This window comes from Drosophila eugracilis, unplaced genomic scaffold (assembly GCF_018153835.1).
Source record: "Drosophila eugracilis isolate 14026-0451.02 unplaced genomic scaffold, ASM1815383v1 contig_353, whole genome shotgun sequence".
NCBI lineage: Eukaryota > Metazoa > Arthropoda > Insecta > Diptera > Drosophilidae > Drosophila > Drosophila eugracilis.
Window position 1 is genome coordinate 178,172 of NW_024573209.1, and position 22,925 is coordinate 201,096.

At 37.4% G+C, this 22,925-nt stretch overlaps 1 protein-coding gene across 1 annotated transcript; it reads right to left on the reverse strand.

The window, feature by feature from the left end:
* Positions 1-1,083: 1,083 nt before the first annotated feature.
* LOC108110676 lies at positions 1,084-20,052 on the reverse strand. The gene is given in 11 exon segments (XM_017219797.2): positions 1,084-1,809; positions 1,930-2,852; positions 2,911-3,314; positions 3,377-3,535; positions 3,604-3,818; positions 3,887-4,159; positions 4,161-4,236; positions 4,309-4,423; positions 4,488-4,594; positions 18,702-19,442; positions 19,907-20,052. Coding segments are annotated over 10 exon segments (2,973 nt in total). The 5' UTR covers positions 19,247-19,442; positions 19,907-20,052; the 3' UTR covers positions 1,084-1,653.
* Positions 20,053-22,925: the final 2,873 nt, after the last annotated feature.

Here is a 22,925-nt window from a genome sequence, read left to right on the forward strand (position 1 = left end):
ATATTTAGCTTATAAACATTGTCTTTGTTTTTGCCTTTTGCAGTTGTTTCTTCCAACGTCACTGGAATTCAACTACGGCTTCTGTGTTCCGTTACAAAAGCGCTCTTGGCTGCTCTCACTTATCACTCTCCCTCTCTCTGTGCATGTCTCGCCGCCCACTCTCCCACTCTCTATCAGCCTGGTCTGTCTCTCACACACACACTAGAACGTAGCTGTTACGTAGTTGTTTTTGCCAAACAAAAATTCCGTTTACTTTATAAGTTTAATGTGCATTAATTGCATAAATGTAGCGTTTCTTGAAGGGGGTCGGGGTGGTGGAATAAGTGCTCGACTTGCAAACTGCAGTTGATTGAACCCGCTCTCTCTCTTTCGCACACACTCACTCACAAGCTCGCACACCCACGTTTCAATTGCAGAAGAGAAGAGAACCCGGCGCACCGATTGACGATTGGCGACTGAAATCAAAGTCGCCAAAATCGAACCAAAGAGGGGGTAAAAGAAAATAAATACAACAAATACATAACGAAAACAACAACGCACGTACCGTTGCGAAAAGTGGAAAACGCGTGTGCAAAACAAGACGCGATAATATCACATTTTGTTGCTAATATTCTGTTTGACAGAGTTTTAAACGGAGCCACGCGAAAATAGCAACAAAGCAATTTGCAGAGAGTGAAAGTGTGGGTGTGTGAGTGTGATGTGTGGTTGTGTGACTTCCATCACGTCAGTTTTTAGCGATCGCCAAGGGGAGCTGCCAGACTTGCGGAAAATGCGACGGTCCGGTGGCACTGCCTACAGATGGGCAAGCTTTTTTGACATTTCGTAAAGCTTTTTAATGGCGCGAATTTTAATTTCGTTGTTAAGATAAGAGCTTTGCGAAATTCATTTAAAAAATCACATTAGTTAAATTTGAAAGTTAAATAAACGGTTTATCTTAAAGTGATTATATAAATCAAAATATTAATCGTTATTTGTATCGCATTTTGCCTATGCCATAACTTTTCTTGACAGCTTTTAAGTTTTTCTCGGATTTCTTCAAAAAAAAAAAAAATGAATTTAAATTTTACAAAAACTTTTACCCAGTTTATGTTAGAAAAATTGTTTTATTGAGATATTTTTTGCCAGCTAACTGGTACAGTGGGTCACTATGGGTATACATATACATAATGGGGGCTTTTACATAGTTAATTATTATATTATATTTGAAGGCTCACTAAGATTAAAAAATATATATATTTAGTTTAGTTGGTTTCGCAATTTATGCACTTAGAATTGTACATTTTTGAATATTTACAGTTAATTTAGCACATGTACCATGTGAATGGGTGTTAAATAAATAATAAATTAGCATTAAGCAAATTGCATATAGCGATTATAGAGAGAGGGGAGCTGAAAGCATGACTTTCTCCATAAGGTTATGAAATGCGCTCTCTGGGCGACGACATTTTAGTGGTTTTAACACTCGTTTAATGTAGTTTACTGTATATAATATTACGTATAGGCTTTAACTAGGTAGAAGAGTGTTCTCCGAATACGATTAGACACCATTTAAGTTAGTTGGGGGGATTAAGAATAGAACGTAAATTGCACTAGGCCTTAGAATTAGACATAAGCTTAAATTGTCACGTGCTGGAACTTGAATACAGGTACGAATTAGCAGCGGTCGCGGTTGTTGTACGCCTGAACCTTGGCCACGGTGCACTCGAGGGCGGCCCGAATGTCGGTGAACACGGGAACACCCTGCCTTTTGGCCAGGTCAATTAGGTACGACCGTCCGCGGTTGTAGTCCTTGATGGCTGCTAGAGTAAGCTGAAAGGAAAATATATGGTTAACATAAAGGCAAATCAACGGTTTAATATGAAAGCTAAACATCTTAAGGTGGCTATAAACGATTTACAACCTTCCAAAAGAAGTGTCCCGGTAACTCACCTTCTCGCCACCCAGGACACAGTCTTCCGGCAGCATCTGCACCGCCAGCACCACGTTGTACATGAGTCCAATGCAGTGGGCGGCCAGGGTCATGGGAGCCAAGGACCGGGTCTCATTGGTGATGACGAAGAGTAGGACTCGGCTGGAGTCCAGGAGCGATGGGTTGTACAGACTCTGGCGAACGGCAACTGGTGGAAGGGACCAGCTCAGTGACTCTTCGGCAACTGTTAGCTCTTCTTGCTCCTCCAGCTGCAGCTGATTGCCTCGGCACTTTCTGCGAGTACGAACAAAGGATCTCTGCTGCTGCTGTTGCTCCTGAGGAGGAGCTGTTTGCTGCTGCTGAGTAGCACCAGCCGAATTCTGTTCTTGGTTCTGAATAATCTGCTGGATACTCTCATGCAGCGCCGGGCTATGGAAAGTCACGTTTTTGGACTGCAGATAGGGGGCGGCCAACTCCTGACGCCACTTGGTGCGAAGGACACAGCTACCGCCCAGATAGACATCCCGGAGATCCAAACCACCACCGCAGCAAAGGGCATCGCCGGCACTAGCTATGGAGCTGCTGCTGGAGAAGACCGAGTCGTTGGAATCACTTTCCTCCTCTTCGGCAGGCACAACAACAGATGATGATGCGGACACCGGATTTGGCTTTGTCTCTATGGTTTTGGTGGTGATTATTTCCGTTGTCTCAATGGACTCCACATTCAGCAGGATCTGAGGCCGTGGGCTCTTGCCCAAACTACTCGATGCCGTGGGCTGGGGTGAAGAAGTTCCACTGTCCCGACTGCGACTCAGTTGCTCAAAGAGACTCTGCCGCTCGAGGTCATGACCGATGCCACTGCTGCTATTGGACGGAACACTGGCATTACTTGACGTACGTGAAATATTCTTGCTGGCCGAGTAGTAGATATCCACATCGGGAGCTGGTGAATTAAAGATAATTAGCTTAACTAATTGATGAGTCTAAGGATTAGCACTTACCATTCGTGAAGTAAACCTGCGGTGGCGGGACATTGGTGCCCTTAATGGGCGAAATGCAGCCGCTCTCGTGGATCTCCTGCTGCAGAACGGACAGATACGCGGAGATCACACAGAACAGATCAAAGTCGATGAGCTCCTGGCTGGGCAGGATTGGCTGGCTGCAATTGCCATCCTCGACAGCGGCATCCGCATCCACATCCAAATCCAAGTCATCAACGACAGCCTTTGTGCTGTGCGTTTGGAGCAATTTCAGCGATTCGCGTTGGTTGATTATGATCTTAGTTAGATTGTCTAAATTAACTAAACTCTGAGCATAGCCTAGGAATAAGAGAGCACGTTTGCACTGTTCCACAGTGAGCAGGTCGCTTTGCGGGTTAACACGATCAAAGGCGCCGCGAACGGTACTGAAAAGGGTAAAACATACAGTTAGTTTAATGTATTAAGATTTAATTTCGGGCTAACTTACTCTAATATAGAAGATATTTTGGACGGTGGATCCCTGATGCCACTCAGGATATCCTTAGTGCGCTGCAGACCCAAGGGTATGTTATCCAAGACGGGCAGACCACGACGGGAGACCAGCTCCTTAAGTATCAATTGGTTGCGATTCAGGTCGAGGTATTCTCTGTAAAGTCAGATTATATCATATTTAGTTTATCTTACTAAAGTTGAGTTGGGGGAATGATTACTCACTGCTGAGAAATAGGCTCATTGAGGATCTTCTGATTTGGTTTGTAAGGATGCAAAACCAACACCAGCTGCTTGCAGTTTTGACCCGCTATGTGTGCCGCCTCGATGGCACCAGCAGATGCGCGTGTTTCCGAATCCATAACGAAGAATAATACACGGGCCTTTTCCTTAGCTCGATGCTCGAGCTCGATGAGATCGGGCGTCCAATCAGATACTTGCTGTTGGTCAAAGGCAATCATAAAATCAGTTGGGATCCTTATATAATCTTTCCTAAAGAACTACTCACAGGATTATAGAATGAAATGCCCAGCTCCTTGAGTGCTGGTATGGCCACATCAGCTCTCCAGGTCGTTGGATTGCAGGAACCGCCAAGGAACACCTCCACCGGCTCATTGCTGGCGTTCTTCTTCTTTTTGGTATCATCCACACTGCTAAAGGACTTGGTACTCCTCAGTTCGGTTCCATGGTTATCTGGCTTTTTGGTGCTGTAGGCAGGTGACGAGGTGGCGGCCGCTGGCGATTGCAGATGCTGCTGTTTGGCGGATGAGCTGGCAGCAGGAATCATCTAGTTCCGGGAGCATTAGACCCAAGGAGAGAGACTCACAGTACGGCGACTGATTCGTAATTGTTGAAGCTCTGCGGGAAAGGAAATAGAAAGGAATTGATTAATATCTAAATGAGTTTGAATCTATTTTCCTATAAGCTTACCTGAAACGTTTCAGATCCGCTGCGAGGACACAAAACTGGCCAAAGGTCAATCCATTTGCCTGGCTACTTCCACCCTTGCGTGCCACCTTCTTGGCAGTCTGCAGCATTTCGCTAACTATAAAAAATATAAATAAATTAGTTAGCTAAATGTAAGGTATTTTTTAATAGAGATTACTCACTCTGCTTTTGGCTAGGATGGAAGCTTAGCTCGTGGAAGAGTTCCTGCGTCCGCTCATCGGGCACCACATTGCATCTGGCCTTCGCTCGCCATGCATTCAGAACTTCTCTGCAAGAACAAAAGGAGGGAAATCATCAGTGGGGGAGCCATAAAAACTGTATCTTTGTTTGAGTTTTAAAAATAAACTGAACTGAGGTAATCGTTAATTCAAAGATTTATGACCTTATTACACAATTTATCGATTTATTGTGCTGAGGGGAAAATTCGGTGTATAGAACTCAAATAATTTATATGATGAAATGAAATAATAATTATTGAATCTATTTTTGTGATAAAGAAAGTCTCTATGAGTCATAATTGCTTATAGAAAACGAGTTAATTGATCACGATTTTAATCAATTTTAATGGCAAGCACAATGTGTTGTTAATCATAATGATTATATTAGCAGATTATGAGCTTAGGTTTAGACTTGATAAAACTGATTTGCGTTTTGCAAACCCCAAAAGCCAATATAGTTTTTCCATGAATAACTCACAAAATGCCCAAATAAATCAACTCGGGAAATTACTTCAACCACTTGGCTCCTTATATAGAGAGGGCTTACAGCAATGAACCCGCTGAAGGACGCAACAACCCAACAAATTCCGAGCTTTAGTTTTATATATAGCTTTCTATATATATTGTATAAATCAGAATCGTACACCAGTCACGTTTCTCGGGGCCGACACATGTTTTTAAAGCCACCAAATTGAGTCATGTAAGCGCGAAAATGGAAAACAAAGCCAAAATAATATTCAGATGAGAAAATATTACAAGATTTTTGTGGCTGCTTCGTCTGTGGCTCCTTCTGCGTTGTCTTCCGCATCTTGGCAAGGAAACGCCGACGACATCATCATTGTCAGCATCAGTAGCAGTGGCAACAACAAAATCATTGACAATTGCATCATTTGTTGTGTGCAATGGAAATTTAAATATCGCGTATACGTAGCGTATGCCAGAGCCACAATGGCAGAAAAACAGATTGGAACGGGGATGGCAGTCGAGTAGCTAAATGGGTAATATTTATCGTATATAGCCGGACGAAAATTTCTGCGACGCAGTTACTCGATTTCCATTTTATTTCGAAACTGTTTTCTTGTTTTCTTATTTATTCCATTTGGTTCGAGCTTGAAATGGAAAACGCAAATATAATTCATCCGCAATATCGCTTATTTTTCTTAATATATCTTTTGCGTTGTTGACAATTTGCACGGCAAACAACAACAACAAAGGGACAATTTTGTAATATATTGCGTTAAAATATTTGAATTAATATATTTACTGGGCTTTGTACGCGCTTGCGATTGAGAATCACGACTGAATTCAAATATTTCTATTGGCTCTGAGCTAAGAATTATTTCATTTGATTGCCGGCTTATCAATGATGGAGCTTAGAAATAGCCAGCTATTCTGTGAAATGACGTCAAGTCAAGTGACAAATAGAAGTCGGAAAAACAATTAAAAAGCAATTCTAGAATCCATAAAAAGAATAAGTGATGATATGGTTTAAAAACAGAAATCAAAATGCACTTAACTTTTTAAATTAATATTTTGTTTTAGACTATTAAACTTTTTAACTAAAAAAATAAATTTTAAGCAAAAATTCGTATTCATGAAAGTTTTTATTACTTTTTAAAAATTACTAATAGGGAAGTAATAAAAATCTAACAACGGCCCTTTATTCCGAAATCTGCCAACGCTTTTTCAAAAACAGCTGAAATCTCAGCCAAAAAACAAAAAACAAACCCTGAATGGGGAGCAACATTTTTGGTTTTATAGCTCAACAAACTTGTCTGCTAACTGTTTGGGCCGCTGCCCACTCAAACAACAAAGCATAAGCCATGCAACAAAGGGGCAAAAAAACTCTAACAACAAAGTGATACATGCTGAGCAAAGCCCAACACCAGCCGATTATGTCAGAGAAAGAGTGTTGTGATCAGAAGGGAAGGGAAAGGTGAGGCAAATACCAGAGGGTTGTGATGAGAAATTAAATAATAGAAATAAATTTATTATGGTAAATGGTAAATAAACTCTTACAGTATGTAATGATAGCTAAATCATAGCTGAATAAAGTAATGACTTGACTAAGAGATTATAAAGTTTATCTCAAGTTTTAGATGAATATCAAGTAAGTTAAGATAAAAAAGCTAGCATCAGTTAACATTTTAGTTAATTTATTTTGTAAAATGTTAGATTTTAACTTATAAGGCCATGGTAAAACTATTTAATCTGGAAAAATCACAGATTTTAAATTGAGAAATACTCAAAGTAAACATCCTTACAGATGAGTATCCCTTGTCTTACTTTAACATGTTCTGACTAACATATATTATATATATAAACATAGTTAATATCTTTTTAAAGAAACTGTAAACTATTTCTTTAAGTCCTAAGTATCTTTCAAATATATGCTCCCAATATCTGGCAACGCAGACTGGTTGGCTAAGAGGCAAACAAAAACCAATGACCAAGTGCAGGCGGCGGCGGTCAAACTTGTCTAGATGCCAATTACATGACTGCATCAACAGACGGCTAGGCACGCCCACAGCCTCACATCATTCACTAAATTTGGCCTGGCCTCTCTTTCTTTAAGTTGTATTTTGTTCTTAGTCTTCTATTTGGCCTTCTATTTTTGGCCAGCTTCTGCCTGCCTCTGTTTGCTGCCTCTTGCGTGTGGGTGAAGAAGTTGCGCCATATTTGTTACGATTTTTTCATTCGGTTTTTGGAATTTTTATGGCAAACAGACGCAGCGCAGCCGCAGAATTTATGCTTTGTTTACCACAAACACGGTAGAACCATGAGAGCTTCGATCTGTGGAGGGGAAGAGGAGCAACGGCCCCCAGTCGATGATCAAATTTGGCTGTTGAAACACTTCCGGGCAGAGGAGAGGTGGGGTAAGGGGTATTGCTCATTGCACACAAGGAAGTGCAGCATCAAAAAAATGAAACGATTTACAATTTTGGTCATGAACGTGGAAGTTGTTGTGTAGGACGAGTTTTAAATATTAAAATGTTAAACTTCCTGATCTTGTCAAAGCTTTTATTTTGGGTTTCGGATAAACAGGAAGTTCTCAACTTAGTTTCTGTGCTTAACTATATAAATTTGTAAGAACTAAAACTGATTTAAATAGTAAAAAAGTTAGTACTAATACTATTATTTAAGCTGCGACTGATGTATAGTTAAGCTTTCAAGTTTTACTTTTAATTTTAAAAATACCAAAAACCAACCATCCTTAATTCTAGTTTTTTACACACTTTCCTCTTTAAGAAATTAAATAAATAACACTAACAAATAATAATAAAGAAATTACAGCAATGGGAAAGTACACATTCTAATTAATTAAACACCTTTGAAATAAAAAAAACTTTCAAGATAAACAATAATTATCAAACCTATGTTAATTTTCTGCTGCGAAAAGTATACAAACACATTAATTTCCCACTTCGTTTATCTAAGCTTTAAAGGAAACATTTTTAGGCCAATAAAAACGGTTTAAGGCCAACAAATCTATGCAAAAAATTCTGAATTAAATAATATAATAAAAATATCTAAAATATTAAGCAACTTTAACCTACTAACAATCCTGGGTACCTTTCCATCGCCTGTTCCGAAGCTTCGACATGTCACGGATGATTCACAAGCCTTTTTCATGATGAAATTGAAGAACCAGATGGATTCTTAGAAGCCGACATGATGAGCTACTAAAACTGCGACGACATTTAGTGGTAAACAAGTTTTGCGTTCTCTTTTTTTTATGCTGACCGAAAACCGAATGGACTAACAAATAAACAATGGATTTTGAGTTAAGAGAAAATAAGTTAAGAAAAACATCTGCGTAAAGGAAAAAATATGTCGGAATTGCTATCAGAGGGAGAGAGCCAGCGGGCTACCGGAAATTCACTGTGACCCATTAAATGGTAACCAGATAAGGCCAAGTTAATAAGCCAAGGTCCTCGCGCTCTTTGTCTCTTTATCTCAACTTTACTTTTGGCCCTACGTGCTGGAGATAACGTTATAGCGTTTCTACATGAATCAAGCCAGACAGGGCAATCTATAGGCTGGCCTATCTCTCTATAACAAGACCAAATTGCTTATAATGAAATCCTAGTTGGCTCTCACTTAGTATTAGCCATTAGGCCATCAAATAGGAGATAAAAACGAAGTATTTCATGGGAATGATTCATCTGATAGTACGATTAATCATTGCTGATTGCAGTATTTATTTGCTTAGCTACTATCAGTTGGATGAATGAATGTTGCTGTGAATTGAATTTATCTGTTTTTATATGGAGTTTATGAATGACTTTTGATACGAGTTAAGTAAGTACGTACTAAGGGAGAAATGTGGTACTAATTTGCGAAGTATTGCCTATGACTATAACTTTCTTTCACTTTTTATCTTCTCATATAAGATAAACAAGTTCGCATCTATAAGATATTAATAAACCCAAAAAATGAATGAAAAACAAGTGTAGAATCATCCCTATAAATCCAACTTTATCCACTCAGCTTATCAGCTATTTCCGCTGTCTTTGCCAATGGATAAACCTCAACGACATATCTATGGATCAATGTATTAAGCAGATCAGCATTTCCGCAACTGATGAATGGACTTTTCCAAACAAATCGCATGCAACCATTTTGGCCCCGAGCCAAGCCGAATGACGTTGCGGTCAATGTACAATCTTACAGATACCCATTGAGAAATGCATTTGTGGAAATGATTTCATTGACCCACGCTCCGCCACGTCGAGTGCCTTATAAATGACTAATAAACAATTTCCGAATACAATTGAACAAAGTGACAAAATGTACATTGAACTCGCTAAGTGAGAATGGGAGAAGATTAAGTGCTGCTAGTTGCGACAAAAAGAAAAAAAAAAACACAATAATTAACATGCTATTTGCATTTGACAGTTTGTAATCTTGGCTAGGAAGAGCCGTTGTTGTTATGATGATTATGACTAAAACGGCTAAAAGCAAAGAGCCACCTATGAGTGACTCTGAACATATATTTGCATTTAACAGCTTGTAAATCAAGCGCAAAATATTTGCTCACAAGTTTATAGAACACATGTCAGGCACTCGCGGATTAATCAGCAGGCATCTCTATGCAAAGATATAGACAAATCTCAAAGAGAGGTGTGTTTCGCAATGCACTGAGAGAAACTCGTACACGTTGGCGATGATTAATTAAATGACAATGTAATTTATTTATTTTTGAGTGTAGGTGGACTTGATTTTATAGTTTAATGGAGAAAAAACCTTTTCTTTATCTTAAAATTTTAAGAAATATTTTTCCCAATTTCGTATATTAAGCCCACGGAATTAATTTCAGATAATATATTTTTTTTTATAAAATTTCCCAAAGCTCTCATATTTTTCTCCCAGTGTATGTTTGCACAAGACTTGTGGCGCCCTAACCAGCATACGTACACACACACACACGCTACCACTCTATGGCTCTCTGTTGGTAACAGGTAAAGCGAGATAGAAAGAGAGCGTGAGTAGAAGAGAGAGAGAGGAGGCGTTGGTGTGGACAAAGGGGGCGTAGGGAGCGTAGTGCAGCTTGCTCAGCAACGACTCGTTTCAATACAAACAAACAAACAAACACCAACACAGCCACAACTCGCCCGGCAATAATCGATGATGAGGTCATAACTAATAATAAAAATGACGCTTACTCACCAGAGTACAAAGCCAAACAAAGAGAGCCACTCAAAGTGGATGAAAGAGAGAGCCATGCTAACAAAGAGCGGGCAAACAGCTGTTTTTTTAGTGGGCCGGCCAGTTCAAGTCGAAGCAATCTTTGGCCATACATATCTCTTCTATTTAATAAGTCTTATCTCTTATCTGCTATCTTATTTATCAATGAACCACTGTCGTCTGGCGTCATCACAGAGCTCTTTGAACTTTCTGCAGATGTTCTGTGATGGTGTTTATCTAAATCCGTTTCTTACTTACATTTACCGCTAATGATAACGCAATACCGCTAAGAGATTTTCAATGTCAATAAATCACAGACTTAACACTGGTTAATGGGTCAAGAAAGAGTGGAGGAATACTAATTGGGCATGGAATTTTATCATCTACCTGTTGTGTTAACAATTTCTAACGATTTTTGGTTATTTGACCAGTTAATTGTGTTTGACCAGCAGTGCGAATTTTTTGGGTTCACAGAGATAAGTGTTTTCGAAAAAATGGTAATTGATATTTTTAAGGATGTGGGAACGGTTCTTTTATCAATATTTCAGTGCATAATTATTTTTGTTAATCATATTCTAACCGAAATATCTTAAAATAATCTTTATAATAATTTAAAATTCTTTTTACCTTGGGATATAAGTTCATTTGCTTTAAGTTTACACTTTATTTGGGGCTAGTGAACCCTTAAGGTATATCAGCAATGTCACCTTTGATTTACTTGAGTAAACAACGGTAAAGATAATGCAAATATTGGCATTTTAAACCCCAATTATTTAGAAGAGATTGTGATTGTATTATCAGTAATTATTTAATAAACAAAAAGTTAAATTCCTGGAGATAATATATAGATTTTTCCCTAGAATATTATCTTAAAGCGAGTTCTCGGTATTACAAATTATTCCCAGAAATTAAGATGCATATTTAGCAGTATTTTTTAAGCTTATCACTTAGTACTACATCTTATACCTAACTAATTGGTAACTACTACTTAACCATCTTTAGCACAAAACCCTACCTCAAGAGGTATTCAAATCTGATTAATCGTCGTCTTGTTTATTTTTAAACCACCGCTTTTGCCATTGCTTTTGGCCCCTTTCGAGCAGCGGCTATTTATAGAGACTACTGGGCAATAATCATGGCCAGAATTTCCACACCAGCAAAAGCAGAAAAAGAGCTTTCACAAAGCAGTTAGGCCATCGCCTGCAGAAGAAGAGATAGCGTCATCGTTTGGTCTGGGAATCGTTGGCTAGTGTTCTTTATATCTTGATTACAGAGTCGTTGTCCTATAACCTTTTGTTTTTGCTTCACTCGGTGATTCGCTAAAAAAAACTTCTTTTTTTTCTGGCTTAATGCTCGTCTGCCTGGCTTGTGACATCAACGTTTATTTTTAAAGCCACACACTTTACCATTTGTGGTTTATTTATATTTCTTTGCTACCCTCTCCCCATTTTTGCATTTATTTATTATTTATTCGATATTGTATACCAAATTTGTAGAGCGCCATGATATCACTAGCGAGTAATTTGTTTACCTTCGTAAACACTCGGCCCCAAAATTCCATCCAGGTGCGCTCGGCGAGAGGGCAGACAATAAAAAAGGGGGCGAAAAAAAAAAGAAAGAAATTGATTGGCTTGTATTGGGTTAAACTGTCTGATTTCCAATCTTTTTGGGGTTCTCTGGAGTGTACAATGTGATTTGCCCTATCGCACTGGCATCTAATCTAATCGAAAAACAGCAACTTCTAATGCCGTTTTTGAACAGTCGATCTATGTGTATGGAAAGCGTTTCAGATTGGCTAGCGAACACGATTCGATCATGCTCCAGAAAAAGAATATATATATATATAGCATACAGACGCCAAACAACAAGGGAAAATTTAGAGCGTGACTTTCCCTGGGAAATCGAGGTGAAACAGCTGTTTGTTTGATGGGTTCACTGTTTACCCTGCCTTGGAAATGGAAACCAAGTTGGTTTGCGGGTTAGGAAAAATGCTGTGATTAATACCTCTCTCTCAGCCTTTTAATATTGTGTGTAAAAATTAAGTTTAAAAATTGTAATTTAACAAATTTTTGCACTTTTCAGTTTTTCTATCATTGAAAATTTCTGGTAATATATTTTTTAAAATGTTTTTGTTTCTCAAATTTACTTTATAAAAACCAAAAACAAATGTTGGAATAATTATTTTTTATACATAATTTAACTGAATTAAAAAAATTAAATTGTTGTAAGATTTTTAATTATTAATAAAACAATTTAAACGATAATGAATGTGGTTTATAAAGTAAAGTAAAGTTTAAAGTTATTTTATAAGTTTAAAAATTTTGGTATATTACTTTTAAAGTTTATTTTAATTTCTTTTAAAGATTTTTAAAATCAGGAAAAATATTTAAAAAATAAGAAAAAGATTTCTTAACTTGATAAAATAAATGAAAATTAATAACAAAAATATAAAATAATAGTTTCTTGAAATAAAATAAAGATTTACCAGGATAAATAGGATTCCAGTTCAGGAAGTTTTATTTAGTTTTTTAGTTCAATTTTTTTCAAAGGAATGCTTTTTGTTGTTTCAAATTAAATAGTATATCCTTGAGTAGCTTTTAACCGCCAAAAAGAAATAAAAAAAAATATTTTATTTTAAAGAGTGTTCTTAAAGCCGAGATGCAGACAACGCGACTGCTCATTGGAGGAGCAAACGGGCAACTGATTTGCTTTTCTTCGTGTGCAATGCTTCTTTCTGCCGCTTTTCATTCATTCTGTTTTTTAGTTCAGTTTAGCTTTTCAATGGCTCCATCCGGACAACAACAGAAACAACAACAACAATGCTCGATGAAATTCCGATTATGAGAAAATTGGCCGGGCGAGCTCACGAACTTTTGATGTCATGAAGGAACGAAAGTCACCGCGTGGATTATATTAATAGGAATTACAGCGCGAGAGTCAGGGGCGTCGACTTCAAGGGGGTCACAACGGCAGACTAGAGGGCTTACATTTATTTAATATTGTGTTAAATTACTAATTAAGCGTGCCACTCAAGCGGAAAGGGGCGGTAAGGGGGTGTAAAATGTTACGGACCGTTGGCGATGGCAAATAACGACGATGATGATGATGATGTTGGTGATGATGATGTCATGAATTATCGTTTTCTGATTGAAAGTATCGAGATAGTGAACCCGACACTCGCTCTCTCTTTCCCTCTGACTGTCGTCGGCCTAGAACAAAAGCCATAGAACGGCCTACGTACTGTCAACCCTGTCAATCTATCAATCCCTCAGTCAGTCAATCACTCAATCATCCACATGCTGCTCTAAATAAATGAAGTTGTCATCGACACATTCGGCCGCTATCGTTTCTACTCCCACTTGGGCAACAAGCCCAGTGCGTCGTATGAGGTCAACATTTCAAAAATAAATAGGTTACATATTTCGGTCGTCTAACAAAGAACCGAAAGCCCAGATCGAAGCGATATAGCTATATATATATGTATTTAACTAGCACACAGAAACCCACATAATCATAACGAGTACACAAAATTGGCTTATTTTGCGCAAGGTTAGTGAGCCATCGACCAGATGGTTTTCTCTAATAAGTTAAGTCAAAAATGCAAAAAGCGGGGAAAGGTGACTCAGTTTGAGGTGTGTAAAGGGTTTGGAATCTGAGGTTTACGGATCGCTTAGAACTAATGGAACATAAATAAGAACTATGACTTATAAACTGCCTAATGAGATCACAAAGGAAATTGCTATTATTGGAGCAGAAACTACTGATCTTGGTTGGGATTAAGTGAAGTTTAAGGAGAAAGGAGTTTTAGATTAAAGAAATTATAAGTTTGAAAACTTCAGTCATAAGTTTTCTTGAAGGTTTACCAAATTAATGATAAAATATGCTAGCTAAATGAAATTTGATTTCTACTCAAATTATAACAAGAAAGTTCCTACCTTGGTTTTTCACCAAAACCAACTCCTTTCCAATCATATTTTCCTAAGACCAATTTTATTTCCCAAAAATACAAATCACAGCCAAAACTAATCAAAGTTTTATTAGAAATAAAACGTTTAATATCTATTTGATAAGCCATTAATATACATATTAGATCATTTCAATAAATATCACGATAAGATCTAGACCATCATCATGAGTACGCTCAATTTGGTGAGAAAACAATCGGATCCCACACAAAATCCAACCAAGCCATAAAATTATATGCTAAAAAATTGTTTTCTGTTTTTCGGCAACTTTTGCCTTAGACATATATCTTTATACCTTCTTTATTCTTTTTTTTTCTGATCTCACATGATTTAATGGCATTTCTTTATATATTGCTATTAAATTGTTGCTCCTTTTTGTTTGTAGGATTTTGTTTTGAAATTTCGTTGTTTGCTTTCTGGGCTGGGGGAATGTGTGTTTGCTTTGTAAATTATGAAGTAGCCTCCGTTATGGCCCTCAAAAATTCACACTTTCTTTTGGCTTTGGATAAATGCATATTATTTTTAGAACACGCTGGCGTAAACAAAGCGACGTCTGCAGATAAATAGACGTACGAAAACAATGCAAAAAAAGCAGCTCTTTTTAGTTTGTATATTGAAGAACATTATAGCCGGGGGCATGACACTGACACTTCCCAATTTCGACCATGAAAATTGGCCAAGTGCAAGTGAGTGATCGTTTGGCCAAGATCAGCACAAGTAGATCGTGCAGAAGGCAAAAACATATATAAATAATATTAAGTAAATGTGTTGATATTTGCTAAATAAAAACAAATATATCTTAAGCACACTCACTGATACTTCCATTAGATTTACCATATTTAGCAATCTTTTTTATCAATCATATCATTTGAAATTCTTCGCTGGCTGCATCAGTCTAAAACATTTTTAGAGGTGACCACATCATTTGCCTGGCCATTGATTTGTTTGGCAATACTTTTATCAGACATTTTTGGCCTTTGATGGTGTCATCAATGGATTAGATCATCTCCAAATCAACTTATCAGATAAGTTGGTTATTAGGGAGCCAGCCTGAGCCCATAAGTACTTTGGCTTTATCAAAAGCAGAAACCCTTTTTTAGTGGTGACAACATCAATTGATTGGCTCATCCAAGACACACACACAAATCGACTTTATCGATTGACATTATCGGGGTAATCAATAACTTTTACGTACTTTCTGACTTTTCTTTGGTTACAGCTGGGCCATTAAGATAGTCTATAGTTTATGGAGGAACTTCTATATATATATATATATATAGGAACTATAGTTCCGATAGACTGACTTATTTTTAGCAACTGATTGCAACTGCAGTCTGCATTCTGGCCACTCTGTTGGTATTTTTAAACGATTAGCTCAGTGCTCGTTTTACGATATTTATGTTTGGTATGCGATTTGTTTACAGTTTGCCGTTTACACTCTCTGCAGTGTTTCGATTAATTGTTTACCGCACGTTTCTCAATTATGTCGAGTGAATAATTAATGCCAGCATTTGCTTAGCCTATTAATGCATTTCCCAGCACATTTATTACTATTTATTTGCCACAACGTGCTTGCAGTTCCGCCACGAGAATGCATGCGGGTGGCCGCGAGTGGTTTTCCTAATTGACTTCTCCCGACTTTTCACTGGCTGGGTTTATCTACCTGATGTCTATTGTGGGTTTTCTTGATAAATGATTGTGGTGAGAAGGTGTTATAATAGCAGTTGCATCCGTTTGAATAGGTGAGTGATGATGTTTTATAGGGGAAAATATAGAAAATAGTGAACTTTGTCACTTACAAAAGCTTACTTAATCTTTATTTTAAACTATAAACTGGAATTCAACTAAATTTAAGCTTTTTTCCTAACAAACAAACCCATTAGTACCTGTGAATCCCTTTCAGATTCCGATTAACCCATCTAATTGTTTTTCAAATCGTTCCGGATGAAGGGGCTAGCTAAGGCACTTCTAAAAATAAAACCAACTCTCTGCATTTAGGCTAAGCCCGGCAACAAGCTCAACTTTGCAGTTAGCGAATACCCAGAATTGCCATTCGTCAACGGACTGAAACGCAATTTAAGTGGCCTTTAAGTGAATTAGCCGTGATTGCTAGTTGGCTGGCTATTCGATTGCATTATACACCATAATCAAGTTAAAAATAAAGCATAATATCACGAGGCAGTAAAGTTAATGTATGGAATGGGAGAAGGCAAATTGATAAATGCACTTCAAGTCAAGAGAATAACAATAACAAATAACAAAACAATAAAGAGAATGGGGAAGACAAATAATGCTACTAGAATAATTGACAAAGGAATGCGGCATTTGTCTTGAATTGAAGTGCCTTTGATAAACTCATCACATCATGGACTCAGTCTCTGGCCCGGTCAATGCTTGATTTATGATTGCAATAAAAAAATTAAATTAAGGCGAATCTAAAAACAAAGCCAGCTTCTTTAATTGAGGGGTTGGGTTGGGTTCATTTGCAGACCGCAAAGAGTCTTTTTTGATGAACGTGGCAAGTTTGACTTCCAAGTGCAATACTCTGCAAATCGCCAACACGTGTGTGCCACAGCATGAGTTTACAAATTGAGTGTGTCACGAAGAAGGTCAGTCGGCAATAGATCATGGCTAAAATTAAATCTCAGGCATAACATCATCGGCCACGAAGACGGTGGGAAGCCGGAGACCGATAGCCAGATCGAACTTTGCTCATACCCCGCAGCTAGCATGATGGACTTGGGTGTGGTTCTTCTTAATTCCTAATCGTATTTTGTACTATTAAAGATTTAAAGAGATGCCATAAATTATCTAAAAAACTAAAAACTAAGGGGTATACTTCATTCTCCACCTTAATTAAATTTGATTTTGGGTAATTAGTCGATGTGAGACCGAAATAACCTAAACAAATTTGTGTGTTTTTAGGTGTTAATGATGCCATTAAGATAGCCGGTTTGGTTTGACTGAATGAATTACTAAAGAGTATCAAACATTCGTTAGATTAACCTAGAAAAACCACCACCTGCCCAGCTTAAGGCAATGTGCCCAATAAATACGCCATAAAAGTGACAATTTGTTTGCCTTATTTATGACTTTATTATATGCAAATTGAGACAAATGTCCAATCTACGGCATGTACTCGATACCAGCAATCGCACTCGATACCCGATGCTGGCGGGTATCGTGTTTACAGCGAGCTTTGACATTTTAATGCTTTGTTATTATTATTATTATTTTGAATTTCAATTCTAATTGACGAAAAAAAAAAGATAAACAGCTAAGCAAATGCAATACACGCGCTTCTGTGTGTTTGGAGACAGCAAAAGCAACAACAAATAAATAAATTAACAAAACAAAAAACCAGAAAAAACATCACACAAAGATCAAGTTCAATGAATTTTCACACAGTGACAAAAATGGAAAGCCATAGAGCTGCCCGGGGTGCGGTGGTAATTTCGTTTAATTGAATTTTTGAATTTTTCTTTCCTTTTTTTTTCTGGCTTCTCTGCTTTCGAGCGCGCGCAAAATATATATATATATATAAATATATATCGGTTTTAAAATAACGATGACAATATCAGGCAAGAACGAGCGCAGAACGATCTCACGGCGCACACAGGGGGCGTGGCCGATCGTGACGCCCAGCAGCAGATAAATCTTTGCCAGCAGCGTATTGAACTTATCGAAGCCAATAAACTGAATAACCCTAAAAATGTCCCATAAACTGAGTTCAGTTCTTCGGACAAATCAATGAGTTTTGGAGTTCAAATACCTTAGAATGATTTCATTCTAAAAACAATTATTTTTTAGTAGCTGTTTTTTTTATAACCTTACATCACCTCAGAAATACAAATAAAAACCACCAATTGATTTTAACAACTAGCCATAAATATTTATGCGAATGCCCAATGCCCAATGCCCATTCACATCTGGATTGCTTTTCTGTTGACCTTGGCTAAATGCAGAGAGCTTGACCTCCCCAATTGATCAGCAATGGATGGGAATTGATGAATGGTACACTGTTAAACAAAGCATTTGTTCATATCCTTGACTTGCAGATTCTTTTCCTAGATAAATATTTACTTTTGGTTTAAACTACTAATATGGTTTTAGCACAAAAATAGCAAGAGAAAGATGTAGGTTTGGTTTTGGCTTTTTTGTTAAAAATCTTTTTCTAGATAAGAGAAATGACTTGAGAAATTTCAATCTTTTGTTAACAAATGGCCTTTCCTGTTCGAAAAAATAGTTTTTACTTAAATATATTTAACAATTTGCTTGTTTTTTAAGTTAAAACCACAACCTTTGCGTCTCTTGTTGGTAAAACCCCAGAATTTCCTAAGCACCCTAGAAACTCTCAAAGAAACTCTCTTTAAGAAAATTCAAATAAAATAGTATCAAAAAAATCATAAAAATTCTTTTTAACTTAAAATCATAAATAATATGTTGTTAGTCTGTTAGTAATACCCAAAAGCCAAACTTAGGAAAAACAAACAAAAAAACATACCCAAAGAACATTTGCGTTATCTGCGCGGGCGTCTGGCAGACATTGTGGACGTTGAGAGTGCGTGGGCGGGCGTAGAGCATTCCGGCGGGCGTGAGGGGCGGCAGTACCGCCTCGTGCAGTATAGCCGATGTTGAATTGCTGCGGATCGTGGTATAAGCTCTATAATGCGAACTGGCCGAGGATCTTAGCTCCACAGAAGTGGTCGTTGTGGTGGTCTCCTCAATCTCCTCATTATCATGGTCATGATCATGATCATGATCCTTGTTCTGGTTATTAGATGCTAAGACCAATGGTTCCTTTTCCAAAACCAAATCCCTTTCCATCATGATTTGATGGTGCAATGGCTGTGGGGTGGCAGGCGGCATTGTTGTTGTTGATTTGGAAGTCGCTTGCTTGGCCGAGCGCAGTTTGATAATGTTTTGGCCACTCAATTTCTTGGCCCGCTTCAGGTTGATATTGTTATTGCTGGTATTTATGGTGTTGTTGTTGTTAGTATTAGTCGTATTTGTGGCTGGATTGCTGGCATAACGATGTTGCAAGCGCATTTTGTATATATCTTTCTTCTTAGAGGTTTCAATTTGTAGTTTAAAATTCCGTTTCTCGTCCGATTTGTTGCATTTGTTTGTCAGTATTTTGGTTTTAGTCTCTTAGCCATTAGCATAACTTGTCCATTCTGCGATCTCGGCTCGCCGGCAACAGCATTTCACGACGATGATGATGCGACGCCGCTTTCACTTTCAACTGAAGAATTTATGTGAAAATAAACAATGTTCAAAAACTCATATAGAAAGCAACAAAAAGTCAAACAATAAATATAATTCAAATGCAGCGGAATATACATATATATATATATATATATGGCCAAAATAAATCAACAAATTTTATTTCCCACTTTTATGTTGTTTAGCTGGGGTGGCACTTTTCTGTTTTTGTTTTTCCTATTGCTGTGTGTGGGTTTTCGGTTTTCTTTTGGCAAAATATTTATGCATAAATATACATCTTAAGGCATTACGTTTTTGCACAAATGAAATTGATTTCTTTTGGGGCGCCCAGTGAGTGTCTACATATGTGTGTGTACGCGTTTGTTTTTATAAATTTAGAAATGATTTTATATGGGCGAGCACACACAGAGGCGAGGTTTTATATGCGATCGGAACGGAAGTCAAGTCGCCTGAATAATATTCCTAAATATCAAGAGAACTCACAGAAAGAGACCCTCACACGCACACGCACGCTCGCTCACATACACACACGTACAAGGTACGACGTAGACGCGACGGTTCAACCAACACTCATGCAACGCTACCGACGAGGCGTATACGCAACGTTGTTAACGCGTCGAATGAACGCAAGCGAATGAGTCGCGAAACTCAAAAAACCGCCACACAAGTACTTCGAACATCGATCGGCGGAAGAGCAAAAAGCGGAGAGCGAAGAGCTAAGAGCTGAGAGAATTTGAGAAATCGAGAGTAGAGAGAAAAAGAGAAGACAGCGCGCTCAAAACAAACAGCATTCAATCAAAAGGCAAAAACTTGACCACTAACCGCCTATTGAGTAGGAAGAAGCCACCAAAATTTATGCTGCGCGTGGGCCACTCTCGATTGTTTAACAATTTTCGTTGACCAGTGAAAAAAAACTATTTAAAGGGGGTAAAAAAATGGGAAAACAAAAAAGAAAACAAATTGATTACACACCAAATAAAGTGTGAATAATAATTTGGTTTAAATTCATTAAGATTAAGCTCTCATTGTCTGTTTGTAAATAAATAAAATAAATTTGGGTATCAAAATAATATTCTTAACATTTTTAGGACTTTAAGATGATGTTATAATCCTGAAAGATTGGATTTTATATATCAGAAAATAGTATAAAAGTATCCTTTTTAAACCGTTTCTAAAAAGGTTAATCATTTCTATGCTTAAAAATTATTCTACAACCATTGACAATATTAGCCTTTGATTACTATGATTTGTGGTATAATTAATATATCTATAATATTTATATTTATTACATACTTATATCCCCTTTAAGTTATATTCTTTTTTTGAACATTTTTAAATTAAAAATCTTTAAAATGTAGGTAATGTCCCAATATAACCTCTCTAAAACAAAAAGTTTTCTTTTAGACATCTTTCCCCTTTTATCTTTTAGCCAATATCAAATCATAGATTGAAGCCATAATTTTACAAATTGATACCATTGTTTATGGCATTGGGACTTTCTATTTTTGTATGTTTGTCTTGGCATTTGTTTGTTTTTGGCTTTCTTTAGTTTTTGCAATCAAATGGAAACTCAAATGAAAGTCAACATAATCTAAGAGTGGGTTTAAAAAGTAAATAATAAAAATATTATTTATATTACAAATAGTTTAAGATATTTATAAATAGGATACTAAGTTTCAAGGCCTTTAAATTAAAAGTAATAACATTTAAATCAATTTTTATTGCCAAGCCATAGACTTTTCTAACGAAATGTGCCTTAACATTAACATAACTACGACTTGAAGTGACTAAGTCAAGTGGAACCCAAATCGATGTGCTCCCAATTACTAATTATTGGGCTTACTCATGGCCGAAAAAATGTGAGTATAGATTGTAGTTGACCAAGAGTCAGGTGACTAATAACGGGACTCCCTCGCTAAGGCCTCAATTTGGCTTTTTGGGTCCAAAAATAGGGATACCAGGTGAATGGTATTTCCGCAGCGCACCTTTCTCCAACAGCTGTTTGTGGGCGGCCCAAAGACTATTTGCCAAATCGGTGGATAATATATATATATATATATACTAACAAACTCACAGCTATATAGACCAGCAGCATAGAAATCGGAATATGTCTGCGACTGTCTGAAAATTTATTGATGCCGCTCAAAATGGGATTAGACGCGCGTGTAGGTGAACAAAATATCCACAAAAAAAGATATATATGTATATATATAGCTTCTAAAAAAATCGGTTTGGTTAAAAAAGAGGGCGTTGCTACAAATTATAATGTATGTCAGGGTTTGCTCTTGGCACTTGTTTCGCTTGCCTCGAATGCGAAAGTTCAAAAAGATTTGCGCACATGTCCAAGACGTTTGTTTCGGCTCTTTGTTTTAGGTTTATATTTTTTTTTTCTTATTATTATTTCCCTGTGTTGGCCAAAAATACTCAAAACAATTTTGCACGGCACCAGCGGACCAGCGGAGATGCTGTCATAGACGCGCCTTTTATGAGCATTTCGCGATGATGCCATACGACTGTGGGTTATCTCGGGTTATATGGTGGCCATAAATCCATCTAAGCCCAATTAATTGCCTGCCACAAGTTGAAACAAGGTGAAAACATTTCGTTTTGCGGTTCCGTATAATCGCAGATTACAATTTTTAAGCGTGCAATCGCCACAATGTCAACAATAACAGCCATTAATTTGGTTATTTAATTGCTGGAGATAAACTGGGATAACATATTGTTGACTATTTTAATCTGGGAAGGCAAACAAAAACAGGCAGATAAAAAAAAACAATTTTTAGCTTTTATAAAACAAGAAGCTTAAACTGTAGACTGAGAACTTATTCAACGCCGATTTTCGTTATATTTTCTTAAACAAATGTTAATGCCTAAATGGCTTTAATTGCCTTTAACATTTGCCAATCAATTCTTGTCCCACTTTTTAGATTGCGATGCCTATTCAGCCTAAGAAATCTAGAGCTCACCTCACCCACGAATTTTTTGATTGGCAAATGATTGTCAGTTGATTGACAAACTGTTTAGATGTATGCGAGGTAAGGCTGGGCCTTCTTAATGGCTTTGTTTATCTTCCGGGTTGCAGCTCTTTGAACACCCTGCATTAGGTTGGTTTATCTTTTATTTTTCAACTTCATCTAATCAGGGATCTTTATTGATATGAAGTTTCTTTGTTTTAGGTATAGTGACAGATCTAAACATCCTAAAAAGATCATAATAAACAACTTTCTAAAGGTAAATCTAGGCTATAAATTTAGTTCCTTAACTTTCAGGGTATCCAAACTTCGTCTCAAGCTTTCTTAAACTTTTATTTATGTTCCTGATAAGCGATTGTCGATTGTTTTTTCGACTGCTAACACACGGACAACAATTCAATCAAGAATCCATCACAGCCACAAGCATGGGTAGCCCGACCCCAGCCCCAGCCCCGGCTACGATAAGCAAATGGTTGGATAACAAAGGCCTACCTACAGATAATGCCAATCGCAAACACAGCCAAGCA